The sequence below is a fragment of the Apus apus genome, chromosome 14, assembly GCF_020740795.1.
Source record: "Apus apus isolate bApuApu2 chromosome 14, bApuApu2.pri.cur, whole genome shotgun sequence".
In the NCBI taxonomy this organism is placed as follows: Eukaryota; Metazoa; Chordata; class Aves; order Apodiformes; family Apodidae; genus Apus; species Apus apus.
In genome coordinates this window covers 14624429-14639100 of record NC_067295.1, presented here as the reverse complement: position 1 = coordinate 14639100, position 14672 = coordinate 14624429, and the positions used below count along the sequence as shown (strand labels likewise).

The 14672-nt window shown below is 58.7% G+C and overlaps 2 protein-coding genes across 12 annotated transcripts in view; one reads left to right on the top strand and one right to left on the bottom strand.

The window, feature by feature from the left end:
• The first annotated feature begins 1600 nt into the window (after positions 1-1600).
• HMOX2 (heme oxygenase 2) lies at positions 1601-6531 on the top strand. Of its 2 annotated transcripts, none has more exons than XM_051631974.1 (5): positions 1601-1686; positions 3340-3457; positions 4224-4715; positions 5607-5727; positions 5804-6531. In XM_051631974.1, exons 1-5 carry the CDS (start codon positions 1604-1606, stop codon positions 5926-5928), a joined length of 939 nt encoding a protein of 312 aa, XP_051487934.1. In that variant the 5' UTR covers positions 1601-1603; the 3' UTR covers positions 5929-6531. The 2 variants fall into 2 exon arrangements, with proteins under 2 accessions (XP_051487934.1, XP_051487933.1); XM_051631973.1 differs by having other exon boundaries at positions 5801-6531.
• Positions 6532-6930: 399 nt separating this feature from the next.
• Positions 6931-14672, bottom strand: part of CDIP1 (cell death inducing p53 target 1) — a 23914-nt gene continuing 16172 nt past the window's right edge. For 8 of the 10 annotated variants that reach the window (XM_051631995.1, XM_051631988.1, XM_051631990.1 and 5 more), the window contains 5 exons: positions 11052-11154; positions 10230-10328; positions 9657-9803; positions 9125-9389; positions 6931-8286 (listed from right to left, as the gene is read on the bottom strand). In XM_051631995.1, coding sequence (XP_051487955.1) covers positions 8175-8286; positions 9125-9389; positions 9657-9803; positions 10230-10314 — 609 coding nt within the window. In that variant the 5' untranslated portion in view covers positions 10315-10328; positions 11052-11154 and the 3' untranslated portion in view covers positions 6931-8174. The remainder of the gene's footprint in view (positions 8287-9124; positions 9390-9656; positions 9804-10229; positions 10329-11051; positions 11155-14672) is intronic. The other 2 variants (XM_051631997.1, XM_051631996.1) reach the window with 2 other exon arrangements.

The window sequence follows — 14672 nt, the reverse complement described above, 5'->3', positions numbered from 1 at the left end:
CCTGAGGGCTGCTGTAGAGATGAGCACGTCAGACTGAGCCTCTGCAAAAAAAAAAAGCCACAGGAGATACATGTCCTTAAATGACTTCCTGCCAACAGCAGCCAGTGCTGCTGGAGCAGGAACTCCTGCTCTGGCCAGTTGTGCTTCTACAGCAGTAGTTAAAGGCCTGGGTAAAGGCTGCTGAGACCCACTGGGTGCCCTGGGTGTAGCATGGAGAGCAGAGCTCTGGGGCTGGGAGTGTGGAGGCTCTGATCAGTGGGTCAGCAGATGTCTGGTACAACCATGCTCTCAGGAGCCATCTTGTGTTTGTCTGGCCTTTGGGAGCCTGAAACCATTGCTGCTGCTAACTGCTAGTTTTTGTGACCCAGTGTCTTCCTTTGGGTTGGATTTAAGGCCTTTCCCCAGGGGTGAGCAGTGCTGGTGCCCTCTGTGGCTCCTCTGCTCCCACAGGCAGCACACCCTGCCTCCAGGACTCAGGCTTTCTGGAAGTATGAGATAAATCACAACCAGTTCATCTAGTTTAATTTTGGAATCTGCATTTCTTGAGCAGTGCCTGGCCTGAAGAAAGCCAAGCAGGAGGCCAGGGTGTCCTCAGAACTCCTGTGTCTGTTGGCTGGAGGCTGGTTGTGCTGGGGGCAAGCAGGCTGTTCCCCCATGTCCATGACAGGCTCCTGGTTGAGCCTGAGCAGGATATTTACTTCTTTGCTTTAGTTTCCCTTCCCCATGGTGGGCATTTCCTGATGTTGGGAGCTGATCCTTCACCTTGGGGGTGCTGTGCCCAAGCCAGGGGGTCTGGCTGTGCTGCAGCAGAGCATGGAGGGCAGCCAGAGTGGCTGGAAAATGGCTTAGAAACTCGGGGATGAGCAACTGGAGGGCAGTTAATGTGTAACTGGTGTCAGCTGGGAGCCAGCAACTGATGTGCTGGTGCTGGCCCCTTGCTAATGAGCTGGGTTGCTAATGAGCTGGGTTGCTCACAGCTGCCTGCCTGCTGTTCCCTCAGCTGTGGGCTGAGCAGCCAGCCTGGGGGTGCAGCCCAGTGGGGGGGACTGGGCCAGGCTGGGAGAGCAGGGGGGATGGCTCTTCCAGGGAGTGCTTTTAAGAACCAGCAAGCACCTTAGCTCCTTCTCAGCTGGCAGGGCAGGCTGGGAGGTGCTGCTCTGCACAAAGCTGATTACAGGTCCATTTTATAAATGAGGCGGCTGGTTCAGCAGGGGGGTCAGGCTGGGGTGAGCAGGTGTCCTGCTGCTGGGTGAGCCCTGTGTGTCCTGCTACATCTGAGGAGAGGTGTTTTTCCACTTGCAGAAGAGGAGGGAGAGGCCAGTTCCTTCTGGGGTTTGAAATAAACCCTGTTAGAGGAGTGTGTGAGTGGCAGCAGAGCTGTCTGCAGCTCACTCTGGTCATGGAGTCCACTTTGGCTCTTTAGGGAGCACAGCAGAGGAACCTGCCCCTGCTTTGGAAGTTCCTCCTCATATCCTCCTTTGCAGGGCAGGCTTTGGTTTCCCCTGTGAGCTGCCCGACTTCAGAGCTTAGCTGGTCTAAAATGGTCTCTAAAACCTCTCTAATTTTACCTTTCAGCTTGTCTCCTCTCCAGCACTGCCCAGCAATGCCTTCAGCTCTGGAGGGCTCGGAGGGGGGGGATGAAGGGGACACCTTGCACTACGAGGAAGCAGAAGATAACAATGTCAGGTAAGTCCTGTCCCCCAAGGAGGCACAGACACACTCTTGGGCAAGGCAGGAGACCTTTCAGGTGAAGGAAGGATCTTTCTCCTCTGAAAAGGAGTGAGGGACTCCAATAGGTGATTAATCAAATAGATGTGCAGTAAAATCTGTTTAAATCAAGGAAGGGTGGAAGGAGTGATCTGGCCAAGGCTGCCAACAAGCAGTTATTTTTTGACTCTGCTATCTCCCATTTCAGAAATACTTTGCCAGTTGTGTTTGTGCCTTCCTGGCCAAGGAGAGCCAGTTTTCCATGGCTTGCTGAGCAGTCTCATGTGATAACAACCTCTTGTTTTGAAAGATGACTCTAGGACTGAACTCTGCTCCAGTGAGCTGCTCTGCTGCCCTTGCAGAGCACCCACTGCCCCAGGCAGGGGTCTGTTCCTGGAGGGTAGTTTAAAAAGGAACATATTCACACACATGGTCTAAAAACCAAGGCTTCAGGCTTGGAAAATGAGGAGGCTGAATCCCAGAATACCCAGACAGGCTGGTTGGCTTCTGGAAAGGCTGTGAGCTGGGTCTGTTTAGTCTGGAGAAGAGGAGACTGAGGTGGGGGAATCTCAAATCCTTACAAATATCTCCAGGGGGTGTCAGGAGGGTGGGACCAGTCTCCTTTGAGCAGTGTCCAAAGCCAGGACAAGGGGCAATGGGCACAAGCTGGAGCACAGGAGGGTCAAGCTGAACATGAGGAACAACTTCTTTCCTGTGAGGGTGGCAGAGCCCTGGGACAGGCTGCCCAGAGAGGCTGTGGAGGCTCCTTCTCTGGAGTCATTCCAAACCCACCTGGACATGTTCCTGTGGGATCTGCTGCAGGTGACCCTGCTCTGGCAGGGGGTTGGACTGGGTGATCTCCAGAGGTCCCTGCCAACCCCACCACTCTGTGACTTGCAGGCTCAGTTTCATCAGCCCTCCCAGCCCCTCCAGGCTTTGCCTGGCCCCATGGCTGCAGTGTCCAGGCACTTGGTGGCTCTGAAGCTTTCCAAGTCTCTCTCCAGCTGGCAGGAAGGTGCTCTCTGCAGCAAACCTCTCATAGAAGGGTGCACTTTGGCATCATTCTGAGGGAGTCTGGATGTTGCTAACGCTGCACCCAACCCCAGGCAGGTGAAGTGGCCATAACCTAAAATCATGGGGTTTTTTTAGAAAGGTGACTTGTAGAAACCTGCAAAACCAGCATGATTCAGGACAACTAAGCCTTGTAAGGGTCTTCTTGCCCTATTCTGCTCTTTGTATCTCCAGAGTGACCACAGAGGGTACCACTGAAGCTCCTGTGCCCTTCAACCGGCCCCAGTAGTGTCTTTGTAGTATTGTTGATGAGAAGCAAGAGTAATGGTGCAGGGATCAGAGGATCCTTGACAATTGCTCCAGGGTCCTGGGTCTGAGCCCCCAGTGAGCCCCAGAATGGGAACTCTGATGGGCACGTGGCTGCCTGCAACTGTGGAAGGGGCCTGTGGCTGCTGCTTCCTCTTGCCAGTGGTGGCCTTGAGGGATCCATCCCACTTTGCACCTTCTCCAAACCGGGCCCGAGATGGTGGGAAATCAGGGGATCCCTCCAAACACAGTGGGGACAAACTGGGTGCTGTGCCTGGGAGTGGGGTGCATGGAGCTGTCCCTGTCTGCCTGCAGCCCCACCGACCTCTCAGAGCTGCTGAAGGAGGGGACCAAGGAGTCCCACGACCGCGCCGAGAACACCCAGTTTGTCAAGGACTTCCTGAAGGGACGGATCAAGAAGGAGCTCTTCAAGGTGGGTGCTGCTCTGCTCTCCTGCCAGAGGAGCTCTTGGACACACCCAGCTCTTGTGCAAGGCGGATGGGGGGAGAATCCAAGAGGATGGGGGCAGTTCAGTGGCTGGGTGACATTGTTAAAACGACAGGATTGTCCTTGTCCAGGACTTCTGCCTGGTGTGTCCCACAGCAGGGTGAGGAGCAGGCTGGCCCAGCACAGGTTTGGTTGGGTGGCAGTGCTGGGCTGCTGGCCACCCACCTGCTGGCCACCCAAGGCAGGTGTGGCTGCAGCACAGATACCAGTGGCATAAGCTGTTCAGGAGTGAAATACTGGTGGAATTCCAGTGCTTTTTCCATCCTCTGAAGCTTTTTTTCCAGAGGCTTCAGGTTGGGTTTATGCCTCTTGTGTCCTGGGTCTGAGCAGCTCTGTGATCCCAAAGGTCTTGGCGTATAGAGCAGTCTCCTACAGGGTGAGGCTGTTGGTGCTAGTTGTACCTTTTGGATGGAGTGTGTCCCTGTGCTTTGCTCTCAGGGTGACAGGAGGCCCAGAGCACACAGCTGGCAACATCTGACCAACTCTGAGCTGGTGCTCTGGTGTCATGAATAGAGAGGAGCCTCTGACCCTTCAAGTGCCACGTGCCTGGCACGGGCTCTCCAGGCTGGCTGTGTCTCAAGCCTGGGGGTTTCTCCTCGTTTGCCCCAGCTCCCTGCAGGAGGGAATTGTCCTGAGGAATGATGTGCTGCTCCTGTGAGTGGCTTCTCACCTCAGCTCTGCTTGCTCTGCAGCTGGCCACCGTGGCACTGCACTTCACCTACTCAGCTCTGGAAGAGGAAATGGATCGCAACAAGGACAACCCGGCCTTTGCTCCTCTGTATTTCCCCCTGGAGCTTCACCGGAGAGAAGCCTTGGCCAAAGACCTGAAATATTTCTATGGAGAAGACTGGAAAGAGAAGATCCAGTGTTCAGAGGCCACTCAGCACTATGTGGACAGAATCCATCACGTGGGACAGCACGAGCCGGAGCTGCTGGTGGCTCACGCTTACACACGCTACATGGGGGACCTCTCAGGTGGCCAAGTGCTGAAGAAGGTGGCCCAGAGGGCCCTGAAGCTGCCCAGCACTGACGAAGGGATCCAGTTCTACGTGTTTGAGAACATTTTCAATGCTCAGCAGTTCAAGCAGCTCTACAGAGCCAGGATGAACGCTCTGGACTTGGACAAGAACACCAAGGAAAGGATCGTGGAAGAGGCCAACCAAGCCTTCAGGTTGAACATGCAGGTACCAAGTCCCTGGAACCCTGGGTGTGTTGGTGCTGCTGCCCTTGGGTCTGGGCCAGCTCTTCCAGGTTAGCTCAGTCAGACTGTTGTGGTGTAGGCTTGAGGACACCAGAGCCCTTCCTTCTTGGGGGGATGGGATTCTAGTGGGAATAGCTCTTTCTCTAGCTTCTGGAGACAATTCCTCCCTGTTGGGTGGGAATTCCCCCCATACTCCAACAGCACAGCTGTTGGAAACTTCACTACAAGGTTCCCATGGACTTTGTGGCTCTAAAGGAGCAGGGGGAGCAGAGCTGTCTCTCTCTGAGACAACCTCAAACAGTTGGGGCACATTGTACCACACTGGTTACAATCCATCTCCTGTCTCATGTCTGACGTGTTGTCCCATGGCTGAAAATGTCTGCAGCTTCTTCTTCCTTCCACAGTATTTGCCTTTCACAGACCCTGCCTGAGCTGCAGTAGGTCAGTGTAGCTTAAGCTGGTCAGAAATGTGGTGGGATGTGGTTGGTCCCTGTGTTAAGGATCCTCATGGAAACCCCTGGCTACCTGACTGCTGCACACACGGAGCAGAGATCCCAGGAGGGTCTGCAGCAGGGAGGGAAGCTCCCTGGCAGGCAGGGAGGCAGAGCCACACTGTGTCCCTCCTGCTCTTGGGTCCAACCTGGTGCTCCTGGAACGGGCTGTGCCCTCTGGGAGCTGTAGTGTGTGTGTCACATTGTTACCTGGGGTCTGTCTGCAGGGGCTTCAAGGTGAGGAGCAGGTGCTGTCTTGTCCTTGGGGGGAGGCAGGGATGCAGGCAGAAGTGGCTCCTGCCTGTTCTCTGGATCCTTCCCAGGGCCTGGGATGGAGCTGCCTGGCTCTGCCTGCTTCATGGCCTCGCTGCCCCCCCTTGCAGGTGTTTGATGAACTGGACAAGATTGGCAGGTCCCTGACAGAAGAGGCCCAAGACGGAGGGTTCCCAGTCCACGATGGCAAAGGAGACATCCGCAGGTGCCCCTACTATGCAGACAAGCTGGGTAGGTCCTGGGCACTGTGGGGCTGCCCCACGGCACGAGGTCCCCAGCCCTGACCCTGCTTTCTGTGTCCCAGCAGGCACAGCAGGACCTGCCTGTCCCTACCACGTGGCCCTGGCCCTGGCCAAGCAGCCCCTGGTGCAGCTGGTCCTGGCAGCCTGTGTGGCTGTGGCAGCAGGAGCTGCAGCCTGGTACCTGATGTGATGGGCACTGCCTGGTGCCAACAGGCAGGCACAGCCTGGCCTGCCACCACGCTTCCCTGGCTCTGCTGGTGAGTTGACTGCAGGGTGGATGTTAACACACACACCAAAAAATAAGCAGAAATCCTGCAGGACTGGCACAGACTCTGCACACCCATGATGCAAGCACTGTAATCTAATGTCTTTAGCTGGCTAGTGTACAGGACTGAGCTGGTGTGAGGATCCTCTGCAGCCCTGCCCTGCCCTGTCCTGGCAATGGCTTCACCTGCTTGGCTTCTCATCTCCTTCCCAGGGGCTGTAACCCCTTCTCCTGCCCTGTGCTGCAACCCTGAAGGGTTCCCCAGCCTTGTGAGTGAAGAGCACTGAGTTTCCTGCCCTCAGAAACAGCTCTTCTGGTTGTGCCACGGTGGCTGTGCTGTGGGGCCGTTTGCTCAGTGTCCTGGTTGGTCCTGGGGAGCAAGTGGGATGTGTTGGCACAAGGTCCCTGAGGGTGGTGGGGGGTGTGAAGGTGACAAATGTACAATGTGCAGCCTTGGGGGGGGGGGGGTGGGGGGTTGTTTCTTGTTTTCTTGAAGCCTTGTCTGGAATAAAGAGGTGCAAGGCTGGAGCTGGGAAAGATGAAAGGCATCACTGGGATGAGGAGGGAACTGACTGGGGTGTGGGTCTGTGGGGGGGGGGGGCGTGTGGAGGGCTGGGGAGTGGGAGAGAGACACAGGGTGTTGTCTCTTACTCCTGGGGGGGGGGCTTTTCTCTCTTCAGCTGAGGGCTTGGGCACAAGGAGCTGCCTGAGGGGCAGAGGTGGGCAAAGAAAGCTCCTCTTACTGCCCCCCCCCCACTTCCCCCCCCCCCCAGGGTTCTGCTGCCCTGGACTGGAGTAGGGAAGCTGCTGCTCTTCCTCCAGTGCTTGGCACTGCTGTGCTCCCCTCCCTCCTCATCCTCAGCTCCCCTGGGGCTGGAGCTGCTGGGGGCCTGGAGCAAGGGAGAAGACACGAGGTACACACAGAGGTGAGGGTCTGTTATTTATTTACATAAAAACACTTGACTAGTGCCACGGTTCCACCACTGAGCAAACACCAGGGGTGTCTGCAGACCTGTGTCCTGAGAGAGAGAGAGACACACCCACCCACCCCCCCCCCCCTTTGTGCTGGGGGCTGGACCCCCCCTGGCTGCTGGGGGGGCAGGGGGGTGGGTGGGAGGGGCAGGGGCAGGAGGAGCAGCCCATGGAGAGGCTGAAAATGGCTCCCAGGTCCTCTTGCCCTCATCTGAGTGCTGCCAGCAGCTCCTGCCCCTCTTTGTCCCCTTCCTTCTGCCCCATAACAAGTGAGCTAAAAATAACTCCCCACCCTGCATGCAAGGAAGAGGCCCCCAGGAGGGGGGTGCAGCTGGGGGGGGGTAAGGGAGGAGGGGGGGGGGGGGGGGGGGGGGGGGGCGGACAGGATGGGTGCTGCAGGATGTGCACCCACAAACCCTGCTGGGCTGGGGAGGGGCTCTGCAGCAGGGGGGCTGCTCCAGAGCTGCAGCTGGGGAACAAGCAGCTCCTCTAACCTACAGCGCCAGGGCAGGCAGGGACATGCTGGGTGCAGGTCTCACTAACAGGCTGCCAGGGGTGAGGAGGAGCTGCCAGGGGGGAGGAGGAGCTGCCAGGGGCTTTCCTGCCCCCAGGGAGCTGGTGGGGGCTGGAGGAGGCACATGCAGCCAGTGCCATGGGCAGGACGGAGGTGCTGATCAAGGGTGTAAGTGCTGCTGCCATCCCCCCCCCCCCCCCCCCCCCCCCCCCCCCCCCCAAACACACCTTGCAGGTGGCTCTGCCTGCTTCTCCTGGGGCAGGGGCTGTGAAACGTGCTGGGACCTGGCACCACCCTCTCTTGGGGGGGTGGGACCACTAAGCCACCACCAGGGCCTTCCTAAAAGTGCCACAAGGGCCCTGTTGCCTCTGCTGGGGGGGCCTCCAGCAGGTGCTGCTCTCCCCTGGGATGTTCCAGGCCAGAGGATCCCCACTAGAGCCCCGAAGCATCAAGGGGGGGTGGTTGAAAAGAGGTGACACCCCCCACAGGGCTGGGCCCACCTCCCCACCCATGTGTCCACACCAGTGTTACCAACCCAACCGTTGACAGCCAGGACCGGAGCATGGGGAAGGTGGGAGCAGCTCCAGGGGGGAGGGGGCTGGGATAGAGAGACCCTCCCGGAGGGGGAAGCCAGGGGTGCAGCACAGGCAGGGGGGGCAGCAGGGGAGGCTCCTGGGTGCTGCTGTTAGCACATGCGCTTGTAGGTGTAGATGTAGGCCTTGCAGTTGGGACACGTGTGGGTCACGTCCTTGAAGTCATCAAACAGGCAGGGGATCAGGCAGCAGCAGAGATCACACCTGGGGCACAGGAGGAGGCAGAGGGTTGGGAGCTGGGCAGTGACAGGGGCGAACAGACTGGGGTTGGGGGGGCCTGCCCTGGGGCCTCAGCAACAGCAAGGAGCCTTTGTCCCCAGGACACCCACAGAAGCAGCACAGACTGGTTTGGGTTGGAAGGGACCTTAAAGATCTAGCTCCAACCCGCCCTGCATGGGCAGGGACACCTCCCACCAGCCCAGGTTGCTCCAAGCCCCATCCAACCTGCCCTTCAACACTGCCAGGGATGGGACAGCCACACCCCTGCCCCCCCCCTACTGCTGCACAAGGCAGCACAAAGACCCCCCTGCCCCTCGGGCTGCTGTGGCCCCTGCCAAGGTAAGCAGAGTTAGTGAGGAGTCACACACCTCATGGGGGTGGGACACACCTCATGGGGGTGGGACAAGGACAGCCTGGTGGGGCACACAAGAGGATGGGGCCCAAAATACCTCTGCCCTGGGGCAGGTACAAGTGCCCCATCCCCTCCTGCAGCCTCTGCTGCTGCCAGCCCTGGGCCATGGGGACAGACAGTGGCTCCTGGCCCTGCCACAGGTCCTGGGGCCAGGGTTGGACACAGCAAGCTCCACACTGACCCTTCAGTGGTGGCACCTTCCCTTCCCCTGGTGGAGCCCAGAGCTCCAGGCCCTGTCACCCTAAGAACTCACCTGCTGCCCCAGTAGCCCCTCAGTGCCAAGACCCCCACCATGTCCAACAGCTTGGCCAAGACCACCTACACTGGGGCCACCAGGACCAGAGCTGAGCGCCCACCTTCCCCCCGGGGCTGAGGTGGCAGGGAGGCCCCAGCTGGGCTCGCAGCACCTACCCCACAAAGCAGCAGAAGAAGCCAAGAAGGAAGCTCATGAGCCCGATCTCATAGGTGATCTTGGTGGTGATGGCCTGTTGGCAGTGGGGACACACGGTCTGCACCGGGGCTCCCTGGAAGATCTCTCCCTGCAGCACTGTCACTGTGGTGGCAGTTCCCGACGGGACCAGGACTGTGGCCGTGTGGCCACCAGGAGAGGGGTAGTGGCCTGGAGCAGGGTAGTAGCCCATGGTGGGGTGAGGGCCTGGGGGTGGGTAATAACCTGCTGGAACGAGAAAAGTGCAGAGGTGAAGGGCTTTGTATTCTGGGGGGCCCTGCCCTGCTGCCCCACCACCACCTTGGGCAGGGATGTGGGACTAACCCTGCAGCAGGTTCTGTGCCCTCCAGCCCATCCTGAGGGGTCTCACTGTAAGCCCCCCCAGCCCTCCCCCTGGGTACCCCACCCCAGTGCTCAGGGCAGCAGGAGACACATGTTTCTGGGGGTGTTCTTGGCCACCAGCCCCTGCCCCACCCAGCCCCTCCTGGTACTCACCGGGTGGCACGTAGGGCCCGGAGCCATCCGTGGGCATGTGGGGGGGCACGAACCCTGGCTGAGAGGGGGGCTCATATGGGGGGGGCCCAAATTCTGGAGGGGGGATGGGAACCCCCTGGGGCTGTCCCACCACAGGAGCGATGCCATCTGAAAGGGAAGAGCGTGAGCAGCCAGGGTGGGAGGTGGCAGCTGATGGTGTCTTGGCTGGGTGGTCTGGGGTTGGCCCCAGCAGGGAAGGGAGACAAGACATGGTGTGGGGGGGACGGGACACCCACCAGGCCTTGCCCCTCTGGGCCACAAGAAGCCCAGATCACCCCACAGTCCCCACAGCAGAGCCAGGCTTGGAGCAGGGACTGCTCCCAGCTCCTGTCACTGCCCCTGGGATCTCCTGCCACCCCGGAGGGTGCCACGGCGGCGGGCAGAGCCACGCGCGGCATCAAGGGTCCCCAGCACACCGGGCAGAGCTGTGAGGAGCAGCCAGGGAGCTCCCAGGGACACCAGGCTCCCCTGGCTCCTGCCCCCTCAGCAATGTCCCCCCCCCCGACACCCCGGAGCTGCTGGGACCCCCGGTACCTGAGGAGAGGGGGTGCCCGTGCTTCTCTTCGATCAGTGGCGCCGAGGGGCCGCCCGGGTAGGGGGGCGGGGGGTCGCTGGACATGGCTCAGGGTGGCCCTGCAAGGACAGGAGCTTTAGAAGACACAGACACCGGCCCCTGGCTGCACCAGGTGCCCCAGGGCTGCCCGGGCTTGGGGCAGGAGGGGGCAGAGGGGCCCGGGGCTGGAGCCATGGGCAGAAACGCAGCCAGAGCACCAAGGGAGGAGAAGCTTCATCCCAGGCAGCAAATCCAAGGGGTAAATCTTCCTGCTGGCTCCACGGGGCTTTCCCAGTAACACCCGTGGTGCCCAGCAGCTGGGGCAGCACTGGGCTGGAGTCACACACTGGTTTGGGTTGGAAGGGACCTCAAAGATCATCTAGATCCAACCCCCTGCATGGGCAGGGACACCTCCCACCAGCCCAGGTTGCTCCAAGCCCCATCCAACCTGCCCTTCAACACTGCCAGGGATGGGGCAGCCACAGCTTCCCTGGGCAACCTGGGCCAGGCTCTCACCACCCTCACACCAAAGAACTTCTGGAAGCTGCTCTGCCAAGAGCCTCAGCTCCAGCATTATGGAACCAAAGCTGGGGAAGAGCTGCCCACGTTGCCCACAGCAACCCAGCTCCACCCAGCACTGACACACACCCCGAGGGGACAAGGGACCCCCTGAGCCTGAACACAAACCCTGAGGTGGAGGGCACAAAGCCATGGAGCATGTTCCTTAATCCTCTCATTGAGTGAGTGAAGGTGAGACCACCTTTAACAGCTGGATACATCATTTTAGCTGTGGTAAAACCTACCTTGTCCTCCTCCTTGCAGCAAGGAGCTCAGAGGCCTTGACAGAGCTGAGAAAAACACTTCTGTTGTGCAGTGTAGTTTGGAAGGTGGCTGCACCCACCAGACCTGTGTGAAAGGACAGAGAGTGATGGGAGGAGCCACCACTGCAGCCCTGGCTGCCCTGCCAACCCTCCTGTCCCTGGCGTGGGCCTTGAGAGAGCAGCTCTGGGCAGGACCCTCCCCATGTGTGCCCCTCCATGGCAGGCACCAGGCTGGGTGTCCTCAGCACACGGAAAAGCCCCATCAACGCTCTCTGAACACCAAGGAAGTGGCAACAACAACAAGAAACCTGATCTCCCTCTTTACTCTGGCTCTGTTCTATCTGGTAGGACGTGACTGAACTGAGAAATACATGAGGCTGCTCACTGGGTGCTTGGGAAGGCGGCCAACGGGCAGGGGACATGGTGACATTGCTGTTAGTGCCCAGGGAGCAGCTGGTGACACTGCCCTGCAGCCCTGGCAGGGCACAACCTGCCTGCTTGGCTTCACTTCATCCCTCTCCTCTTCTCCAGGCTCACACTCCTGGCCCCCAAGCAGCCTCCTGCAAGGTGGCAGGAAAGCAAAGCAGGTCACAAGGCTGTGGAGGAGCACCAGGACCCCTTCCTGACCATGGGGCAGCACCAGCACCCCTTCCTGACCATGGGGCAGCACCAGCACCCATGCCTGATCATGGGGCAGCACCAGCACCCATGCCTGATCACTGTTACCCACTCCTGAGCACCATCACATCACGACAGTGGAGCAGGACACTGATCCCCCAGGAGCTGAGCACAGCCTGGCTTGGGACAGGGTGTCCCCAGGATGTCCTGGTATTTACTGACTAATCTTTCTCCCTGGAGGTCCCAAGTGGAATGTTGCAGACACACAGCTTGGAACTGTAAGAGGGGGGGGAGCTGGGGGGCATCTTCCTCTTGCCTTTCTCTCCAGCTTCCTCCCTAGGAGCCAGGGGGCAGATCTGGCCACCCCAGCAGGCAGGGCAGAGGCCTGGGGCACTGCCAGGCAGAGGGAAGCCCTGGGAGCACTGCAGAGCCCTCCTTCTCCTTCAGTGACCTACAAAGCTACAAACTGGGCCGTGCTCTTTTTAGCTTCGCTGGGGATGTCAAAGAAAGGAGGACTTTATCTTCTGAAAGTAGCCAACCAACCCACCCTGCACACCCAGGAGCCTCAGGCCTGCCTGTCCCTGTGCCTGCAGGGCTCCCAGGGAAGCCCAGCCTGGCTGGAGTGTCCCCAAGTCCTTACTTGGGGACACACAGGCCTGCCAAGGAGCTTTCCCTGTCCTGGCAGGCCAGCTGAGCCCACAGCTTTTCTAATGTGACAGATCTCCTGCCATTACTGCTCAGATGTTGCCTTCCCAGCACGTCCCACCTCCCAACACTCCCCAGCCTCACCCCCCTGGCAGCAAAGCAGCTGCAGGAAAAACTCAGGAGACAAGAGACCAAGAGGCCATCCCAGCCACGTGCTCCACAAACGCCCCTCAGATGAAGCAACAGCCTCGGACTCAGGAGCAGCTGCTCCTGCCACCTTGGCCAGCAGGGAGAGGCAGCCACGAGGGTGATGGAGAGAGGATCTGAGCCCCTGGTGCACGGGGGTGAAGGGAACTGGAGGGGGCAGAGCTGCTCTGCTCCTGCTCGGCAGACTCAGCCACTCAGTGCAACGTTCTGCTTATTAAGAGAGAGCTGGAAAGAGCAAGACATTTTGGCTGTGTGCCCTTCCCAGGAGGAAAAGAAAGCCTGGTGCTTCTAAGCCTCTTAGAAGCTGTTTCTCTCACGCTTTCTTTAATCTTGTTGTGAGAAGCACAATCCCCCCCCAGCCCATTTCTGTCACAGAGCTCCACGGGGCACAAGGCTGCCCCTCCAGGATGGGGCTACCCCAGGACACCCAGCAGGTTGATGGTACCTGGGCACAGGCAGGTGAGCTCTGAAGATCCAGCCCCTTAACAAAAGCACAGCAGTGTTTTGCATCACAACCTCACCCCCAGAATGACATAAAAAAGGCCTCTTGCTGCTGGTCCCTTCTAGGTTTACCCACCAGCTTTCCAAGAAGTTGACTGACTTTCCTCCCTCTGTCTTGCAAAAAAAGAAACAAAAGACTTCTCCTGTCCAGGGCACCAGCACAGAGACACAGACCTGGAGTCTGGTGGGACCTCATCCCAGAGGCTTCACACCACGCAGAGCCTGGTGGCCTGTCCCAGGGTGGACACCCCAGGATCTCCAGCCACCCACACCAGCACACTACATGTCCCACATGAACCGTTTCTGTGTCCTGAAAGCAGCTTAGACCAAACCAGCTGTTCCTACCCAGGCAGAAATGTTCCCAAAGATGGCAGAAATGGCATCCCCACTAGGGCCTACTGGAACAACAACGCTGAGAGACCAGCTGAACACCTGGGGAGGGGGAACAAAACCTTCACAAATAATTTCAGCCAAGTTCACCGGGCTTAAGTTCAAGATCTGATGGAGGCACCAATGTCTCTCCCATGTTTCAGCCTCCTACCATCCCAGAGTTTGTTGGGGGCTTGGTTTCAGTGTGGACATGGGGGACCAAAACACAGCTGCAGAGGAGCCCACGTGCAAGACAGGCTGGAGCTCTGCTAAAGGCAACAAGAGACAAGATTCAGATTCCCATCACTCCCATTAGCCCTGCCAGGAAGGGAGGTTATTACAGACCCAGCCAGGAAATCGTGACTCCATCCCAATCCCAAAGACAGTGAGAGGGCCTGGCCCACCCCAGCTACAGCTTTGATCCCTCTACCCTTGCCTACAGCTGGCTCTGAGCTCCCTGGTTGACCCAGGGTCTCCTTTCAGGAAGCTTTTGGGCAAGGAGAAGAAAGAAAAGCAGGTCTCTGGATGGCCCCAGACCAGGGAGTAACTCCTGGCCCCAAGGGACCAGGGAACATGGTGCCACTGGAACAGGTCCTAGTGACCATGCCCTAACACACCCTAAAACAGGTAACACCACAGAGAGGACAGTCACTGGACACCCAAAGGTTTGGTCTGTTACCACTGCCTGCCTGGGCAGGAACCCTGTGCTTCCTCCTGGACAAACAGGGTGAGACAAACCTGAACAGATGCCTGACAAGCCCAACTCACATGCAAGCCCTGCTGGTGCTTCAGTGGCCCCATGCAGCTCTGAGTCAGCTTCCCTCTGCCTCTGGGAGCAGGGGCTGCAGCCACTGAGGGAGCAGCAGTTGTTCATACTTGACCATGTTCAGTGATGTTAGCATTTTAAAAGCTCCTACTGCACAATTTTCATCACAGAATGGTTTGGGTTGGAAGGGACCTTCAAGATCATCCAGTCCCAACCCCCTGCATGGGCAGGGACACCTCCCACCAGCCCAGGCTGCTCCAAGCCCCATCCAACCTGCCCTTCAACACTGCCAGGGATGGGGCAGCCACAGCTTCCCCGGGCAACCTGGGCCAGGCTCTCACCACCCTCACAGCCAAGAATTTCCTCCTCATGTCCAACCTCAATCTCCCCACCTACAGCTTAAAACCACTACCCCTTATCCAACCACTACAAGCCCTTGTCAAAAGTCCCTCTCCAGCTTTCCTGTAGCCCCCCTTTTGGACACTGGAAGGTGCTCT